Source organism: Branchiostoma floridae, chromosome 9 (assembly GCF_000003815.2).
Source record: "Branchiostoma floridae strain S238N-H82 chromosome 9, Bfl_VNyyK, whole genome shotgun sequence".
In the NCBI taxonomy this organism is placed as follows: domain Eukaryota; kingdom Metazoa; phylum Chordata; class Leptocardii; order Amphioxiformes; family Branchiostomatidae; genus Branchiostoma; species Branchiostoma floridae.
In genome coordinates this window covers 3465888-3481083 of record NC_049987.1, presented here as the reverse complement: position 1 = coordinate 3481083, position 15196 = coordinate 3465888, and the positions used below count along the sequence as shown (strand labels likewise).

At 40.9% G+C, this 15196-nt stretch overlaps 1 protein-coding gene across 1 annotated transcript; it reads right to left on the bottom strand.

The window, feature by feature from the left end:
- Positions 1–5189: 5189 nt before the first annotated feature.
- LOC118422980 (cartilage intermediate layer protein 1-like) lies at positions 5190–9491 on the bottom strand. Its single transcript, XM_035830875.1, has 3 exons — positions 9164–9491; positions 7254–7532; positions 5190–5443 (listed from the first exon to the last, which is right to left on the bottom strand). Exons 1-3 carry the CDS (start codon positions 9300–9302, stop codon positions 5190–5192), a joined length of 672 nt encoding a protein of 223 aa, XP_035686768.1. The 5' UTR covers positions 9303–9491.
- Between the last annotated feature and the right edge of the window lie 5705 nt (positions 9492–15196).

Here is a 15196-nt window from a genome sequence, read left to right as displayed (position 1 = left end):
TTTGTGCAGACGTACCTTGGCTGGCAAACACAAGTCGACCACGTAGTGAACGGATGTAAAAACTATTCCTGCTCTGATACGACGCCTCGACCGTTCTCAAGATCTTCTCTGCATTCACAAGACCTTGGCCCGGCCGGCTTGTGAGTATGCCGTCGCTGCCTGGCACCCGGGCCTCACAGGAAAACAGCACGCGAGGATCGAGACCATACAGAAAGGGACAATACTAGGCCCCGCATACACAGCCTACTCAGAGGCATTCAAAGTTTTCGATCTACCTACTCTAGAAAGCCGACATCGCCAGCTGTGCTATAAGTTTGCTAAACGCCTGCTACACTCAGAGACTTTTCGAGACTGGCTACCTCCATAACGCGATGAGATCAGTGCTAGAACAACAAGTTCATCACAACTACTGGACACTATCAAAACCCGTACGGGCAGATACAAAAGAAGTCCCATTCCATCCCATGACATATGCCTTCTGACCGTTCCTTGTTGTAATTAGAACATCTTAGTAATCTTAGAACAAGAAACAGTCATGCCTTCGAATACCAGAGTTACCAACCTAGGATTGATGTGCTCAGTAGGGGCTTCTTCTCTGGGTAGTTTTAAAGAACGCTTGCAGATAGATATGCAAAGGTTAGGTGTAATGAGTCGTTCGGTGTAATATAACCAGCTGCTGCCGCGCCGCGTGCCTGCGAAGCTGGTGTGTTACGCCGAACGGCGGTTATACCGGCTATATAGATACAGATACAGACCAGCTAAAAAAAAAGTAATGTCATGTATCTTGTGATTTTGTGTGATAATTGATGTTTGCACTGAATCCCAATTAGTGAATCAAATGTATAGTGTTTTGGCGAAATATGTATAATTATCCTTTATGATATCAGAATCCACATATACTGAATTGTTGGATATCCCTTCTTATCTTAAATTGTATGTACTTCTTCGTGATTTTGTAGTATGAACCATATAGGTTAGTTATTGAATTTCGATCAGTGTAACAATTTTATAGTATATCGACGAGCAATATCTTTTAAAGGTAATATGATAATCATCACATACTATAGGTTTTAACCTCATTGTTAATAATAGAATAGGACGTTCCAACCCTTTATACTGTATAGTAGTGCGTATGGTAATTGTATCAATGTAAACGTTCACCGCAATTCAGTCCTACGCCTGTAAGAGTTGTGTTGTTTGTGATATCAATGTTAAATAAATGAACCATTCATAGTGTGGACATCGTGTGTGTATACACGACTATTTTACGTGTGTGATCGCATCTTTAAGCAGCGACACCTATGCTGCAGTTCAAAGTGAACCAGTTAGCATTGCCGCGATGAAGATGACAGACGGTGACTGAAAAGTGGTTGTGTACAAAGAATCTTGTTATTCATCTATAAAAGGGACTTACAGTCTGAAATGTTGTTGGGCTGAGGCAGTCTACCACCGATACGGGGTTGTTGGAGCAGACGTTGGGGTCAGTCCTGCCATAGTTGGCTGACACTATCTGAATAACTTCGTCTCCCTGACAGCTGATGCTGTCACTGTTACGCTCGCATATGTGGAGAATATGCTCATCTGCAAAGATTACAACACTTCGGAATTCGTGTTTGATAACACTAATTGAAATTACGAAATTGGGGTCGAATGAGCCAAAAAAGCCCAGTCTGGATAGAGTTGATTTATTCTCCCATATTCCTCAGGTCCCTGTTAGTGTTTGCTACAGAAAATCCAGGATAGAATATCAAGTATCAATTTTGAAAAGAGGTATTCAAATGTATATTTATTTGCAGCAATTCATAAAATATATACAGAAGCATGCCTACGTGATAAAAATCAACTTTAATTGTTTTGCTTGCTTGATCTATGATTGTACTATGATTCTACTTGCCAAGCAACATAACCTTCACCTAGACGCTGTATTAGTCGTACCATAATAGGGAACACGAAATAAAGTAGGACACATGTGTTGTTTGAATAGTTTAAATTCCTGGCCTTCAAAGAATGGTTATCAAAGTTAGAAATACCTTTGACACATTGCGACATTCATAGCTATGCAATAGAATTTGATTGCCTGAGTGGTAGTATGCAAGTTAAAAGAAGAAAGTTACAGTATATACCTCTTGAAATCGTTGTCATCTTGGTTTTCTGAGTTGCAGCTGAAGTGGTCATAGCTACATGGAGACAAGCTACTTTTAAAAGCAAAGTCATAATTGCACATACGAATTTATGGCATGCAATTGCCATCCTTCAGTAAAAGATTCATTTGAAAATATACACCATAAGCAATTTTTAGCTACATATTATGACCTATTTGAATTAAGTGAATGCGAAACTTGTATCTTTCTTTCTAAGGTGTGCTTCTTTGATATGTTGACGAATTGTAGAACAAGTGACCAAATTACCAAGAAACAAAGAAAACAAAGAAGGTATACATTCTATGATCCGAGCATTCAACTGTATTCTACTTGCCAAGCAATCTGACCCTTACCTATACAATCGCCTTCGGGTTCACACCATCCATCCGCACTGCAGCATGGGAAAAACTCCGGATGGCACTGCGATGAATTTGCACCGGATGCTGGAAACGTGTTTCCGCATCGCCCGTCTTCCCGCCACAGCAATTCCGGATCGACACAGTACGGAACTTCACTGGATCGCGGATAATTCGCACTGCACTTCCAAAATGGTTTGCTAAACATCGATGGACGAATCACGTCCTTGCAACTGTTCTTAATCCGCTTACAAAATTCATAACATGGCGGATATGCCTTTCCTGACTCACACCGAGGCACGACGATGGAGGAAACAAAATGGCGGATCTGTGGATGACAACCGTCGTTCGCCAGCATTCTGAAATACTCTAACTCCGCCAGCGAACTCAGCAGTTCTGATTCATTCTGGTGGCCTGCATAGTTTGGGAACTTGGTCATGTTGTAAGGCACTGGCAGGCCGATGTTAGGGCTAATGTTGGAGCATTCTGTAAAGAGAAAATAGAAAAAACAAACAGTAGAATTCACTTCATAGATGTCACTTTTTCTGAAGGATAAATGTGTTTTAATTTGAAAGAGCATTGCAAGTTAGTTAGATGCTTTGCAATGGTAAATAAATGCAAAAATGAAGATTATTCGTTCGTACATTGCCTTTTTCATTAATTGTCCATAATCAAGATGACATTTCAAATATGTAATGTTCTCCCAGTCTATTCTTTGAGGATCGAGTTGACCAAAACGTTACCAAACGCAGTTACAGCCCACTAATGAAAAATCAACTGCAAGAACTACCGTAATTCTTTGTTGTTATAGCCTAAAGTTAAATTGCAATTCCAAACTAAAGTAAAACACCCATGTCCAACATCTCAACACATACATATAGAGTCATCTGGGCACTTGGTAACACTTGGTCAAGTAAAAGACAAAAGGCCATATTTTTTTGCCAGAAGAATAAAAGAAGCCATAGGCTTTCTAATACTTATGATCCACTGCCCATTCATAGCGTGATCATATTTTCATAGCGTGAAGTCACAGAAGCAGTGTGCTGTTCATTTTGTGACAACAGTCCATCAGTCGAACTTTTAGGATTTAGTTCCAATCTCCTGTATCGGAAGTTACATTTCAACTTTATTCAGTGCAACTACTGTATCTGGTAACAGCCGGCATTTATTTCGCCCCCCCCCCCCCTTTAGCGATTTCGCCTCCCCAAGGGTTTACTTGACATTTTTGAAGTTGACTGGTATAAATCACAAAATGCAGTTTCAGAATATAAGTACACGAGTTTGATACAGAACTCTATCCATAGTATTAATATTAACGTAATTACATGGCAATACGATAGCTGATTCAGAACTTGTTTCGGACAAGGAGGGTTGTATTGGGTCCCTTGTATTCCCATTATTGCATATATACCTGAGTCTCAATATAAGATTTATTTTATTGTATTCACCTGTCCTCAAGCAACTTATATACCTCCAATATAAAGTCTCTACTACGAATGGACCACAAAAGAACTATATGTCTTTATTAATTATGCAAATAAGGTTTTCGTTAGAATAACACACATTTTGTCATATGCACCTCCAATATAACTTTTTTCTAGTATTTGGGAACTGGTGCGTTTACCCGTGTTTCTTAAGACTGGTACTTTACCAGTATTTCTGTAGCATTTAGCAACAGGTATATCAACTTGCGTGTAGATAGTGTTTGTAATGAGAAACTATTATTCACTTGTGTTTTTTTAATCCTTAGAAATGTTTCCAGCACAAGAAAGAAAATACTGTGACAAATTGAAAACATATTGCTGACGTATTCCGTACCATAGACAGTGTTGAGTTATACGTTCGCAGTAGCACTGTTTTTATGCCACCTCAGCTGCAAAAGAATTGTCTTTTTCATTTCAATGTCTTGCTTGCACCGAAAAATAAAGTATCGACTTTTGAGGTATGACATCATACGGTAATAAGGTGCCATATAGGTACCATTAACACACCAACTAAATATTTTACTGCCAGGTGCAGTATTATACCAGGTAGCGCACCTAATATGTAGTAACCATCTGCTCTATCTTGAGACCCCTCCGAGAAGTACTAGTAATGTTCTTGGGGGTGGGGGTGGGGGGTAACGCTGAAGGGGGCGAAAACGCTAGTGGGGTGCTGGTTGGGGGTGGGGGGCGAGATCGCTTTGACACCGTACCGGTACCCACCCCTACTACACTCACCTTTGTCACATACTTCCCAGGACCCATAACTGCCGAATGTGGTGAAGGAGACAAAGCGGATCGGCAGTGGATCGGGGTCTGAGAACTGCACACACGGGACCTGGTCGCCCTCCCTCCCGACTGAGATTGTTCCGTTTATCGTCCAGGAAATCCAAAATCCCTTGTGTTCAGTTGGAGACAGAAACCCTTTAAACAAAACCATATTCGTTATCATTATTGGCCAACTAAATCTAAAGCACTGAAGTTAAAGAAAGTATGGTAACATTTTACTTGAGCCAGCTTTCATGAAAAAAATCAAGACCGTTGCAAGCAAACTCAGATATCAAAACCAGAAGTTCCACCGCAGTGCCGTATAAAGTTTCTATGTCAAAGATTTGACCATACGTTCCTTTTTCAACACGACATCTTAAGTTATGCTCACAAACATATACACAAACACGCGTTAGAAACATACTTTTCGAATAATTTAAAAATTAGGTTTCCTTACCCGCACTGTTACCAGTAACTTCTGCAGTTTTCAATTTTCCTTCTCGTTTCCGTATGTAGTATCCCGTGTTTCCGAACTCATCGATAATGATTTTATACCGTTTTGCCACCCAGTAGTTACGACTAGACAGAATGATATGGGCGTCGCTCCTGGCCCGTACTTTAAACGTCAGTGGGGACGATGCGGGTGGGTTATTCCAAGTGAAGGTCCAAGAGGGGTCAGTGGAGAACGTGCGACAAGCTGTATAGACACAAATTTATCGTGTAAATATTGTAAAGGGAAAGGAAAATGCAATAGAGCTTTTACCAACTGATCGTGAAGCCTTTAACCTAAAAAATCAACAAAAATCATATTTATTTTTTGCCAAATTCAACCAAATCGTCTTTTTACGAATTACATGCAGAAATGAAGACAAAACAGCTTGAGTAAAGATAAATTTAGAATTGGAATAGTTATCATTTTGCTATTGGTTGATTTATCCATGATTTAGTATTAATATTCAATTTTTATCTGTAGTTTGAGAAACAACTACTTTCTTTGTTTGTAATGGATCTTCTGTCATTGTTTTTGCAATTACGTTATAATCGCTGGCATTGTTCATAGAGGTTTAATGCATCTATTCCAGAATCTTCTTGCTTTCACCAGTTTTGTAGCCACCCTGGATCTCTTTGTCAATGACTAAAGAAAAACCTGCATCACTTTGATTAAACATTATTTTTATTCTCTAATGCTAGCAAATGCTAGCTCAGTGAGTTTGACTGAGATATCATTGAAACGCACAATGATGTAAAAAGTAAATCATACGTTTTCGAAAATTACGCAAACTTTGTAATGTAATAAACATCATCATATTTCGTTTCCATCTATTTTGCTGGTGTAAGGGTGGTTAAAACCAGTGGTGAATGATAAGAAAGCAAGACTAGAGTTCGGCGACCTCATACCATCATGAAATATTTAGAGCTTTTGTAAATTTTATGCAAATGACATTTTCATGATATATGCATGGTGATGTTCATCATTGACCAGCATACACATGTCACAAGTATAAAATTACCATAACTAATCATTAAGCGGTTTTGCCATCTTTGCATATATTATGCAAATCAGTTCCTCATTAGCACACCTGGATCTCCTGGATGTTCGATCTATTATAATTTACATGTGTTATATTTAAGGAAGTCCAGTTATTGAAAACAAAGGAATTATGCAATTTCCATATTAATTATGCAAATCAAGACCTCATTTGCATAATATGTTTATCATTATGAACATCTTTGCCTAAGCCACCCGCATGCTTAAAATGCTGTCAATCAGTCATTCCTTTCTGCAGTTGTCCTCTTCGGTATGTCTTGACAAAAATGCCCCCGCAGTTCCAAAAATAAATGTTGAGCTGAAACTTGGCCCACTTTGTCATGGCGTTTAACGTTATCTACCACTAAAATGTGAAGACCATATCATGTCCGGGACAAGAGATGCATTCAAAAAAATGCTTTGACAGATTATTCTCATCAATTATGCAAATGAACTCCTACTTTTCATAATTACTTCTTTATTTTGTACAACATTGTATAAGGTACCTACATACCAAAAATCATGAAAATCCGTTGTTCTTGAGTTATCCACTTCGAAAGTTTTTGACGAAAATGCCCCTGCTATCCCAAAACTAGTCGCTAGGGCGCCCAAACTCATGTCACTTATTCCTGAGCACAAGAGCTATTTGATACTCAAAATTCGTAACCTTAGCTCGTTCAGCACACGAGATAGCAAAACAGGAAGTTGCGCTGCAGTACCAAGGGAAGCCGCTAGGCTAGTTTCATCACACCCCACCAACACACGAAGTATGAAATAATCCATACAGCCATTCCTGAGTCTGTTGTACACAGACAGAAAGACAGACAGGCAAACGCTAGTGAAAATATAACCTCCATGACATTTCATGGAGCTAAATATGTGAATGAAAAATGTCTCTTTTGTGTCACGTATAGGATACGTATGGTTCAAAGCAAATGTAACAGTACTAGTGGAGTTCTACTGGATTCATGGAACTTACTGTTGTTGGTAGCACAACAAAACCGCACTTCATAATCCTGACATCTCCCGTGGTTCTGTTCGCCGTTCCTACACACAAAGCCTTTCGTCGGGCTGAAGGATTCGAATTGTTGTCCAGTCAAGAGCGCCCCCATGCGGGATCCGCGAACTCTGGCCTGAATACCCACAGGCTCGGTACAGATCTGCCCGGAATTCTTCCTTCGAAGATCAGTCAGTGATTCAACGTCGCCCGTACCCCCGGGGTCGTCTCGGTCTAACCACGCTGTCCAGCTAGTGCAGGCTGAAAGATATTAGATAGAGACTAAAGCTGGTAACGTTATCTCATAAGCTCGGTATTTTATATTCCCAGTTATGCTAACGTCACATTTGCACAAAGGGGTCCGGCCGGGTAGGTTAGGGGCTGAATTGTTGCACTTTCGGGCGGCACCCCGTGAGACTCCCGGCGGCTGCTGGGCTATTTTGGGGCTCGGGCGGGGCCCCGGTTGATTCTAAGTCGGACATAAAATCAATCGGGGCCCGGGCAGGAAAATACGCCGAATCAAAGCCGTCAACTAACCGTGAACACATCGGCAGGGGCCCCTACAGTACCTGCCCGGTACCCGCTCGGTACTCCGACGGTAGTCGACGGTACAGGCCCAACCTTCTTGCATTACAAACTATTGCATCCGTTGTGTCATCCCGGAACACCGCCGGGGCCACTGACGGGGTCCCTCGGTCATCAAACAAGACAACTTGGGCCATGGTCACATTTCCACATAGGGACCCTGGCGGGTATTTTACGGATTGTTTTTTGGCTCTTCCGGTCGGGGTCCTGCTGGTCTCCCAGCGGCTGCCGGGTTATTTTTCGTCTCGGGCGGGGCCCCGTTTGGTTTTAAGTCGGACTTTAAATGAACCGGGGTCCCGGCGGGGAAATTATTTAGGAAATATCATCAGTAAAACATTCATTTTCTACTCTTCTCAATGGAAGGTCCCACACGCATAAGGCGCATAAAGGACTTAAAGTCGCAAGAATGTTCTCGCATCTATAGCTTGCTCATCAGCGTATCGTAGACCCCAAAACATGGTTCGGAGCCTAACCCAACATATTCTTCTCTAGCACTGCCGTTCCGCTTGTCTCTCCTCTTCCACTACCCATGTAGTAAGAACAAGTCTTAGGGTGAAACGGTGACGAGCCGTCGCCACCCTCAGCCTGAGCTGAGCAAGCGGCATGTGCTCACCCTGTCAGTCGAAGTGCAGGGGCATTTTCCGCTTCTAGTAGTGTTAGTTCCTCGTGGCACAGTTGCAAAAGTCAACAAAGACGAGCCAACGAATGCCCAAACCCAAAAGAAACACACACATGATGGTCGTGGTTTGCGGGGAGTACGACAGGGACCATACAGTTATTTACAAGGGGTGAATCAGCCGACCCACTGCCAGAGCCCTACGGGGTACCCGTGGACATCAACAGGGCAGCTCACGGTTGCCTGCCGAACATCGAGCGATAAAGGGTTAAAGCATACGACTATTGCACGAAAGCCGCCGGAATGCCCACCGGAGCCCCCCGGGACCTCTAACGGGACGCCTGAAGAAAAAATGATTTGTGACTACGTGAGCCGATGTCTACCCGGCTTCAGAGCCCGGCCGGGGCCTACATCAGTTAGACACCGCGCGGACCCCCTATGTAATGTGACGTAGGCCTTAAGAGTCCCTTCCGGAGAATCCATACAAATCAAAGTTAGGTGCAACATATTATGCGTTAGCAACAATTAAGATTTACAAATTCTGTTTGATCTTAGTGGAACAGACAAATTTATTGAAATAGTATCTGAAAATAACATATACTACTCGTGTTGTGTGTCTCATCTTTATCAACTGTAGGAACTTTTGTGTATGCCATGATGGATATGACCTTAACGAAACTGTTACACTCACTTTCTGCTCGCACGCCGATAACAGATTCTTCAAGCATTGTGCCAGCTGTTGTCTCGGCTGATGTTGTTGCAGCAGTACTCAATGCAGCAGATGCTGTTGTTGTTGTCACATATGCTGTCGATGTTTTCGTCGTTGTCATTGCAGATGGTGTTGCCCTACAGTAGTTTGTGTTATAGCCGTTGCTGTTGTTGCTGCAGGAAATGCTGTTGATGACACTGCTTCTGTTGTCACTTCAGCTGCCTGTGCGGTTAATGTAGACGCTGTGACCGCTGCTGACGAAACTACTACGGTACTTCCTGACACAGTTGCTGTTTCCATCGGTACGGTGGTTCTAGCTGTAGTCTTTGCTGATGCTGTCGTTGGACGCCATGTTGCTACACTCGATACTGTATCTGTCGCTATAGTCATCATTGCTGAAGATGCACTTGCGTCTGTAGTTGCTACGTCCGCTGCATTTGTTAAAGCTTTAGGAGTTGTTTCAAAAGCTGTGGGCATTTCTCTACCAGGTGTAGTAATGGCTGTTGTCGATTCCACAAGTGTTAGTGAATACGTAGACGATCCCTGCGTAGTTGTTTCTAAAGAGAGGACATTTTAAAAGAAGTACTATTGTTGTTAAAACATATTGATTGCTGTTACAAAGTGAAGACCTACACAATGAGATACTAATTATGCAAAACAACAGCTAATTTGCATAATTGATGAGGAAAGTTTATAAATCCACTGCATTCCATAATAGGACTTTCAAAGTTGTCACTTATGTAACTGAGAAAGGGCAGAGATCGAGGTGTATGTTTGGGTCCCCTAGCGTCTTTTTGGAACTGCAGGATCTAGGAGTCGGTTTAGTTAAAGACTTTGAAAAAGAATAAGTCAAGAAGGGATGAAAGGATCATCATGATTTTTGATCTGCTGATAGCTTATGTAATGCATGATAAATCTTAATATTAATTTTGTGAATTAGAATCTAATTTGCATAATGAATGGCAAAATTTTATAAACCAACTCCAGACCCATAAAATAAAATTGTGTGTCTGTCTGTGCGTGTATGTGTCAACAGCATAACTCAAGAAGCCTTGGATGGATCCTGATGATATTTGGTAGTTGGGTAGGGGTCGGCAAGAAATAGGTCAAGTTTCATAATGGGCCCCTAGCGACTTGCTTAGGTACTGCAGCAGAACTTCTATTTTTGATACATCGTGTTCTGGCCATGCTGTGTTCGTGATTTGAACTGCAGGCGCCGATATAACTCGAGAACGTGTCGACGGATCCTCGTGATTTTTGGTATGTAGATAACCTAAGTGATGACCTATATAATAAAAAACAAATTGTGCATATCTAATTTGCATAAATCCACTGCATTCCATGATAGGAAGTTCAAACTTGTCACATACGTAGCTGAGAAAGAGTAAAATGTCATAAGAATAATTAATGACAAAATATGAACGTGTTAACGGACCGTCATGATTTTTGGTATGCAGCCTAAATAAAGACTTACATAATGGGATACTAATTATGCAAAATTAAGAGCTAATTTGCATAATCCATAATTTACACTTGTCACATATGTAACTGAAAAGAGAAATGTCAATACATATTAATTATGCAAATTGAGACCTCATTTTAATGATTACTGAGAAAATACGAACAGGTTGACGGATCGTCATGATTTTTTGTAATTTAGATAGCATAATTGATTTACGACGTATTTATCTAAATGCTGTTACATATGTATGTCTGAACGGAGCGTTTTTGCCCCCTCCCCTAAAAACTAAGCTGTGCAGTACTATGGCAAAGACAGATTTTTGCATAATTAGTGAGAAAATATGAACGTGTTGACGGATCGTCATGATTTTTGGTATGTAGATAGCCTAAGTGAAGACTTACATAACGAACTACTAATAATGCAAATCAACAGCTAATTTGCATTATTATTAAGGAAAGTTTATAAATCCACTGCATTCCATGACAAACGCGTCAAATATGTAACTGAGAAAGACAGAAATGTCAATACATATTAATTATGCAAATGACGACCTCATTTGCGTAGTTAATGAGAACATGCAATAATTCCATACTGGTAAATGATGGGAATTTCATACTTACAACTTTATGGAGCTTAGTGAAGGTGAACCTCATTGGGCATAAATCATGCAAATTTGTTCAATATTTACATAATCTATGAGGAAACACTGAAATGGCTTCTGCCACGATAAGAGTTTTATACTTTGAACTTGGGCCTCTTGGATAGAGAGGATGATCAAAAGACAATAAATACAAATCATGACCATATTTGCATAATCGAATGGAAAGATTTATAAATACTTTACTCGAAAAGATTAAAACTATTTGGCGAAGGTATGAGGTCGTGGAACTCTAGTTAAACCTATATTGCTATTCAATCTAAAGCAGACTTCTTTCTTACCACTATTGAAGCAGGCGACTGACAAAGTTTCCTCCAGCGGACACAGTTCCAATATCCAAGCAGAGTGTTGACATTCCGCAAGGGATGCTTCCAGCAGGTTACAGGATACGTCGTGGAGCCAGCTGGGTTGAGACAGATCCTCTTGTCCGGATCCCTCGGGTGGCTCAGTCGTCAGCACGTCTGCAGTATCCAGTCCCAGTCCATTACAAACAACCTGGGCAGCCATCAAGTTCATTTCATGTGCTTGTTGTCGGCACACCTTTGCCCAGGTATTGTCGTAAAAGATCTCCACCTGACCAGCATTGTCCGTGTTCCCTACAATCCGCATTGTTCCAATTGGACCTAAATAAAAAAGATCACGAATCCTTAAAAAGGCTACATTTACCTTTTTCATGAACTTTTCATGCTTGCAGCAAAATGTATTACATATGGGCCTACTATTGATACTTGGTATGTAGAATTCAAACCTTACTGCATTTAACTGTCATAAACAGACAATTTAGCTTCCAAATAAAAACCATATTACGGCCGACGATAGGATTCAATTTATGATACGGTATCACAACACATTTTTGTCTTAGATCTATATTCTTTGACCACCAATTTTCAATCCAGTGATCTGTATCAATTTTCTGTTCTATATTCCTCACTCATTGCATCCTTTAATCAACTAATTTGTATCATGATGAATATTTGCATTTGTTTGAATAAGGAAGGGTTCGTATTAGTGGTGTTGGCTTCTTCCGTTCTTCTGCACGTTTCAAACTAGTTTGCTCACCCTACTGATATTAATTTCTGATGTGCAAATAACTAAATCTCAAATAACGCAAAAAAAAGCACATTACTGCATCAAATTGTATCCAAGTCAATGATAAAACTACATTCATTATGGCGTGTATAATCAGCACTTACCGTTACACAGACTCCGTGCTTTGCTGATGGAGGTTGCATTCAGGACAGAGTTGTACATCTGGAGACAAGAGACCCTTCCTTTGAACGGAAACTGGACATTGCTAAGAGCAATTCTATCAATCATAATGTCGAAGTTCCCTACCACCCCCTCTTCAAGCTGCACACCGTCCATCCACAGCCGAGCCACGTTAGTGTTGCTGTCGAAGGTGAGGACCACGAATGACCATCTTCGGAGGACTATCGCATCTTCAGCCTTCAGCTTGACGTCGCCGCTAGACGTGAAGAAACTGTAGAACAAAATGGCACTTTGCATTACGAACACATTCTTGGAAAGTCGTGATACACTTTTGATGTCGTACAAATGAAAATATTTTTTTCTTTCATTCTTTACTTGTTATAGTGCCACACCTCGACCAAACGGCCTTTTTGGGTCACATGATATATCAAGTTAATTTCGCACATGTATCCCCTGATTGCAATCGGATGACACATTAGAATTTTCCTCTTTATCAGAGTTTCTATATGCCTTAGCGGAGTTTTTCTCAGTAGGATGCAATACCCTTCACCATGTCCCAAAAGTACAGAGATGTCACTTTTGATAAATAACATAATCTATTAAAGTACACATTAAATACTTACGTTGTGTCCAAGTCCTTATTGTTGAAAATATTCATCTTAATCTGCACATCTCCGTCGGGTTTGAATCCAGTTAAGATGGTATTTACAGAACCCGAGTCCTCCGGATAGACCATAAGAGCGACCGAGAACGATGCAGACGCTGCTAGTGGCAGGGCAATGACGAAGTCCGGTGCGATGGTGCTAAATGTGACGGAGCCTTCGGCGACATCATCAAATCCCTCCGCGAACTCAAGAGTATCGGTGATGCCATGAACCGCATTTCCTCCGATGTCTTGTCCTCTCAGATAACCATTTAAGGGCCAGAAGCCAAAAAATGGTCCCTCCATTTCAACTGTGTCAAAACATAGCATACGAGGGGTGATCAATAAGTTCTAGGTCTCACCCAGAAATAAGAAGCACAACTCAGATTTGAAAGCATAGATGTCAAGTGCGAAGTCTTGTATGAATGTGTACCAAACTTTAAGTTATTGTGATCATTACTTTGCAGGCAACACCAAGTAACGTTAGGTAAGGGAGAAGGAGAAACGTGGACAATTAATCTGCGCGCTGAGGTGTGCGGGACAACTTGCTCTGCTGAAAGTCAGATACCCACTTCTTTCTGCTTGAAATACGAAGGGAATCATTATCAAACATTTTGACAACGTCTTTTGTTAATGACAAATAATTTACGGCATGGGAACTCGACCCACACATTCACAGATTCACCCTTGTTTTTCTCGCCACTTACCTGCTGATTTTCAAAAAGACGTTGCCTGAAAAGTAATGACTGCAATGATTTAGAATTTGGAGTATATTGATAAAAGGCTTCATAAGTACACAAGGTTCTGTCCGGTCGACTTGGGTGATTTGGAGTTCCTTCGGCTCCTTTGAATTTGACGGGATTTGGGGAATAGTTCCAGTTTACCAAAACGTCAGAAAAAATGCTTAATACTTCCAGCTGTCCTTCTCAATTTTGACCTGAGCGAAAGTGTGACGTCACCAACGGGTCAAACGTTCCCGGTAGTCGGTATCGACCCCCGTCTCTGTTGGTTCCAATGTGGCCCCCTTGCTGACGTCACACTTCCGCTCGGGTAAAATGAAGCTTCGGGACAGATCAAGTTGTGAAGAACCTAAGGGTTAATTGAAATTCTGTTGGTGAGCGCTTTACTTGAAAAATGAACAATGTTGATTAACGTTGTAGGAATAAAATTTGTACTCACTGCAGTTGTATTGAAGACTCCATCCAGACTTGGTGACTGAAAAGTCGGTATCAAATTTGAGATAAGCCCTGTTGGTGTTGCTGAGGTATTGGCCACCGATCCTTGCAAATAAATTGATATTTAATAGTTTTAAATTTTGCAGTTTTACAGTTGTATCATACATTATGCAATGTTTATTTGTTTATCTGTTTATTAAAATTCCCCACACAAGTGGAAGGGGCGGGGAACAGGTGGTGACACCTTTGCCGGCCCTCGCCCCGACATGAAATACAATAGATACAGCAGATTAAGGCCATAAAGAGTGGTAACTGAGGCGTTTGGGGGTGTTTTTGGTGTCATGAAAATATCATGTTTGGATAATGCATGGGTCTTTAGTTTTTTTTAGGAAGTACCTCATTGCATAAAGGTAATTTATGCAAACTAGCATGACGTCATGATGATGTCATAGAGAGCTATATGGCCACGCCCATTTGGGGAAAAAATGCCAGAAAAGTGTTTTGCCCCGCTTGTAATTCGACGATTGTTGTTAATACTTTACAGTAATGTATATAATGGTCATTTAAAAAGATCTGTGCGTGAATTTTGTCATATCTTGTAATGCTGATTTTTTATGAATTTTTTTCCTTGAATTTTTATTACCCCTTATGCTACCAGCAATTGGGAGCACTAAATAGCACCCTTTCGAGGCGGCTGCGCAAGACATTCTACCTTACAGGGTATATTTCAAAATAAGATCCATTTTGACTAATTCTGATGAACAGTTTTTGGGGCGTGTCGCTCCGATAATCACATTGTGGTGGTAGTAGTGACGCAATCCATTTTCATAGGTCATAAAAAAATTGAAATGATATTTTGAGGTCAGAT

Coding starts and splice junctions, on each gene's coding strand:
- LOC118422980 (XM_035830875.1), bottom strand. CDS start 9,302: ATGACAACGACGAAAACATCGACAGCATATGTGACAACAACAACAGCA. Junction 7,533..9,163: donor TATCGGCGTGCGAGCAGAAA/GTGAGTGTAACA, acceptor AATATCTTTCAG/CCTGCACTAGCTGGACAGCG. Junction 5,444..7,253: donor TTGTTGTGCTACCAACAACA/GTAAGTTCCATG, acceptor GTGTCTATACAG/CTTGTCGCACGTTCTCCACT.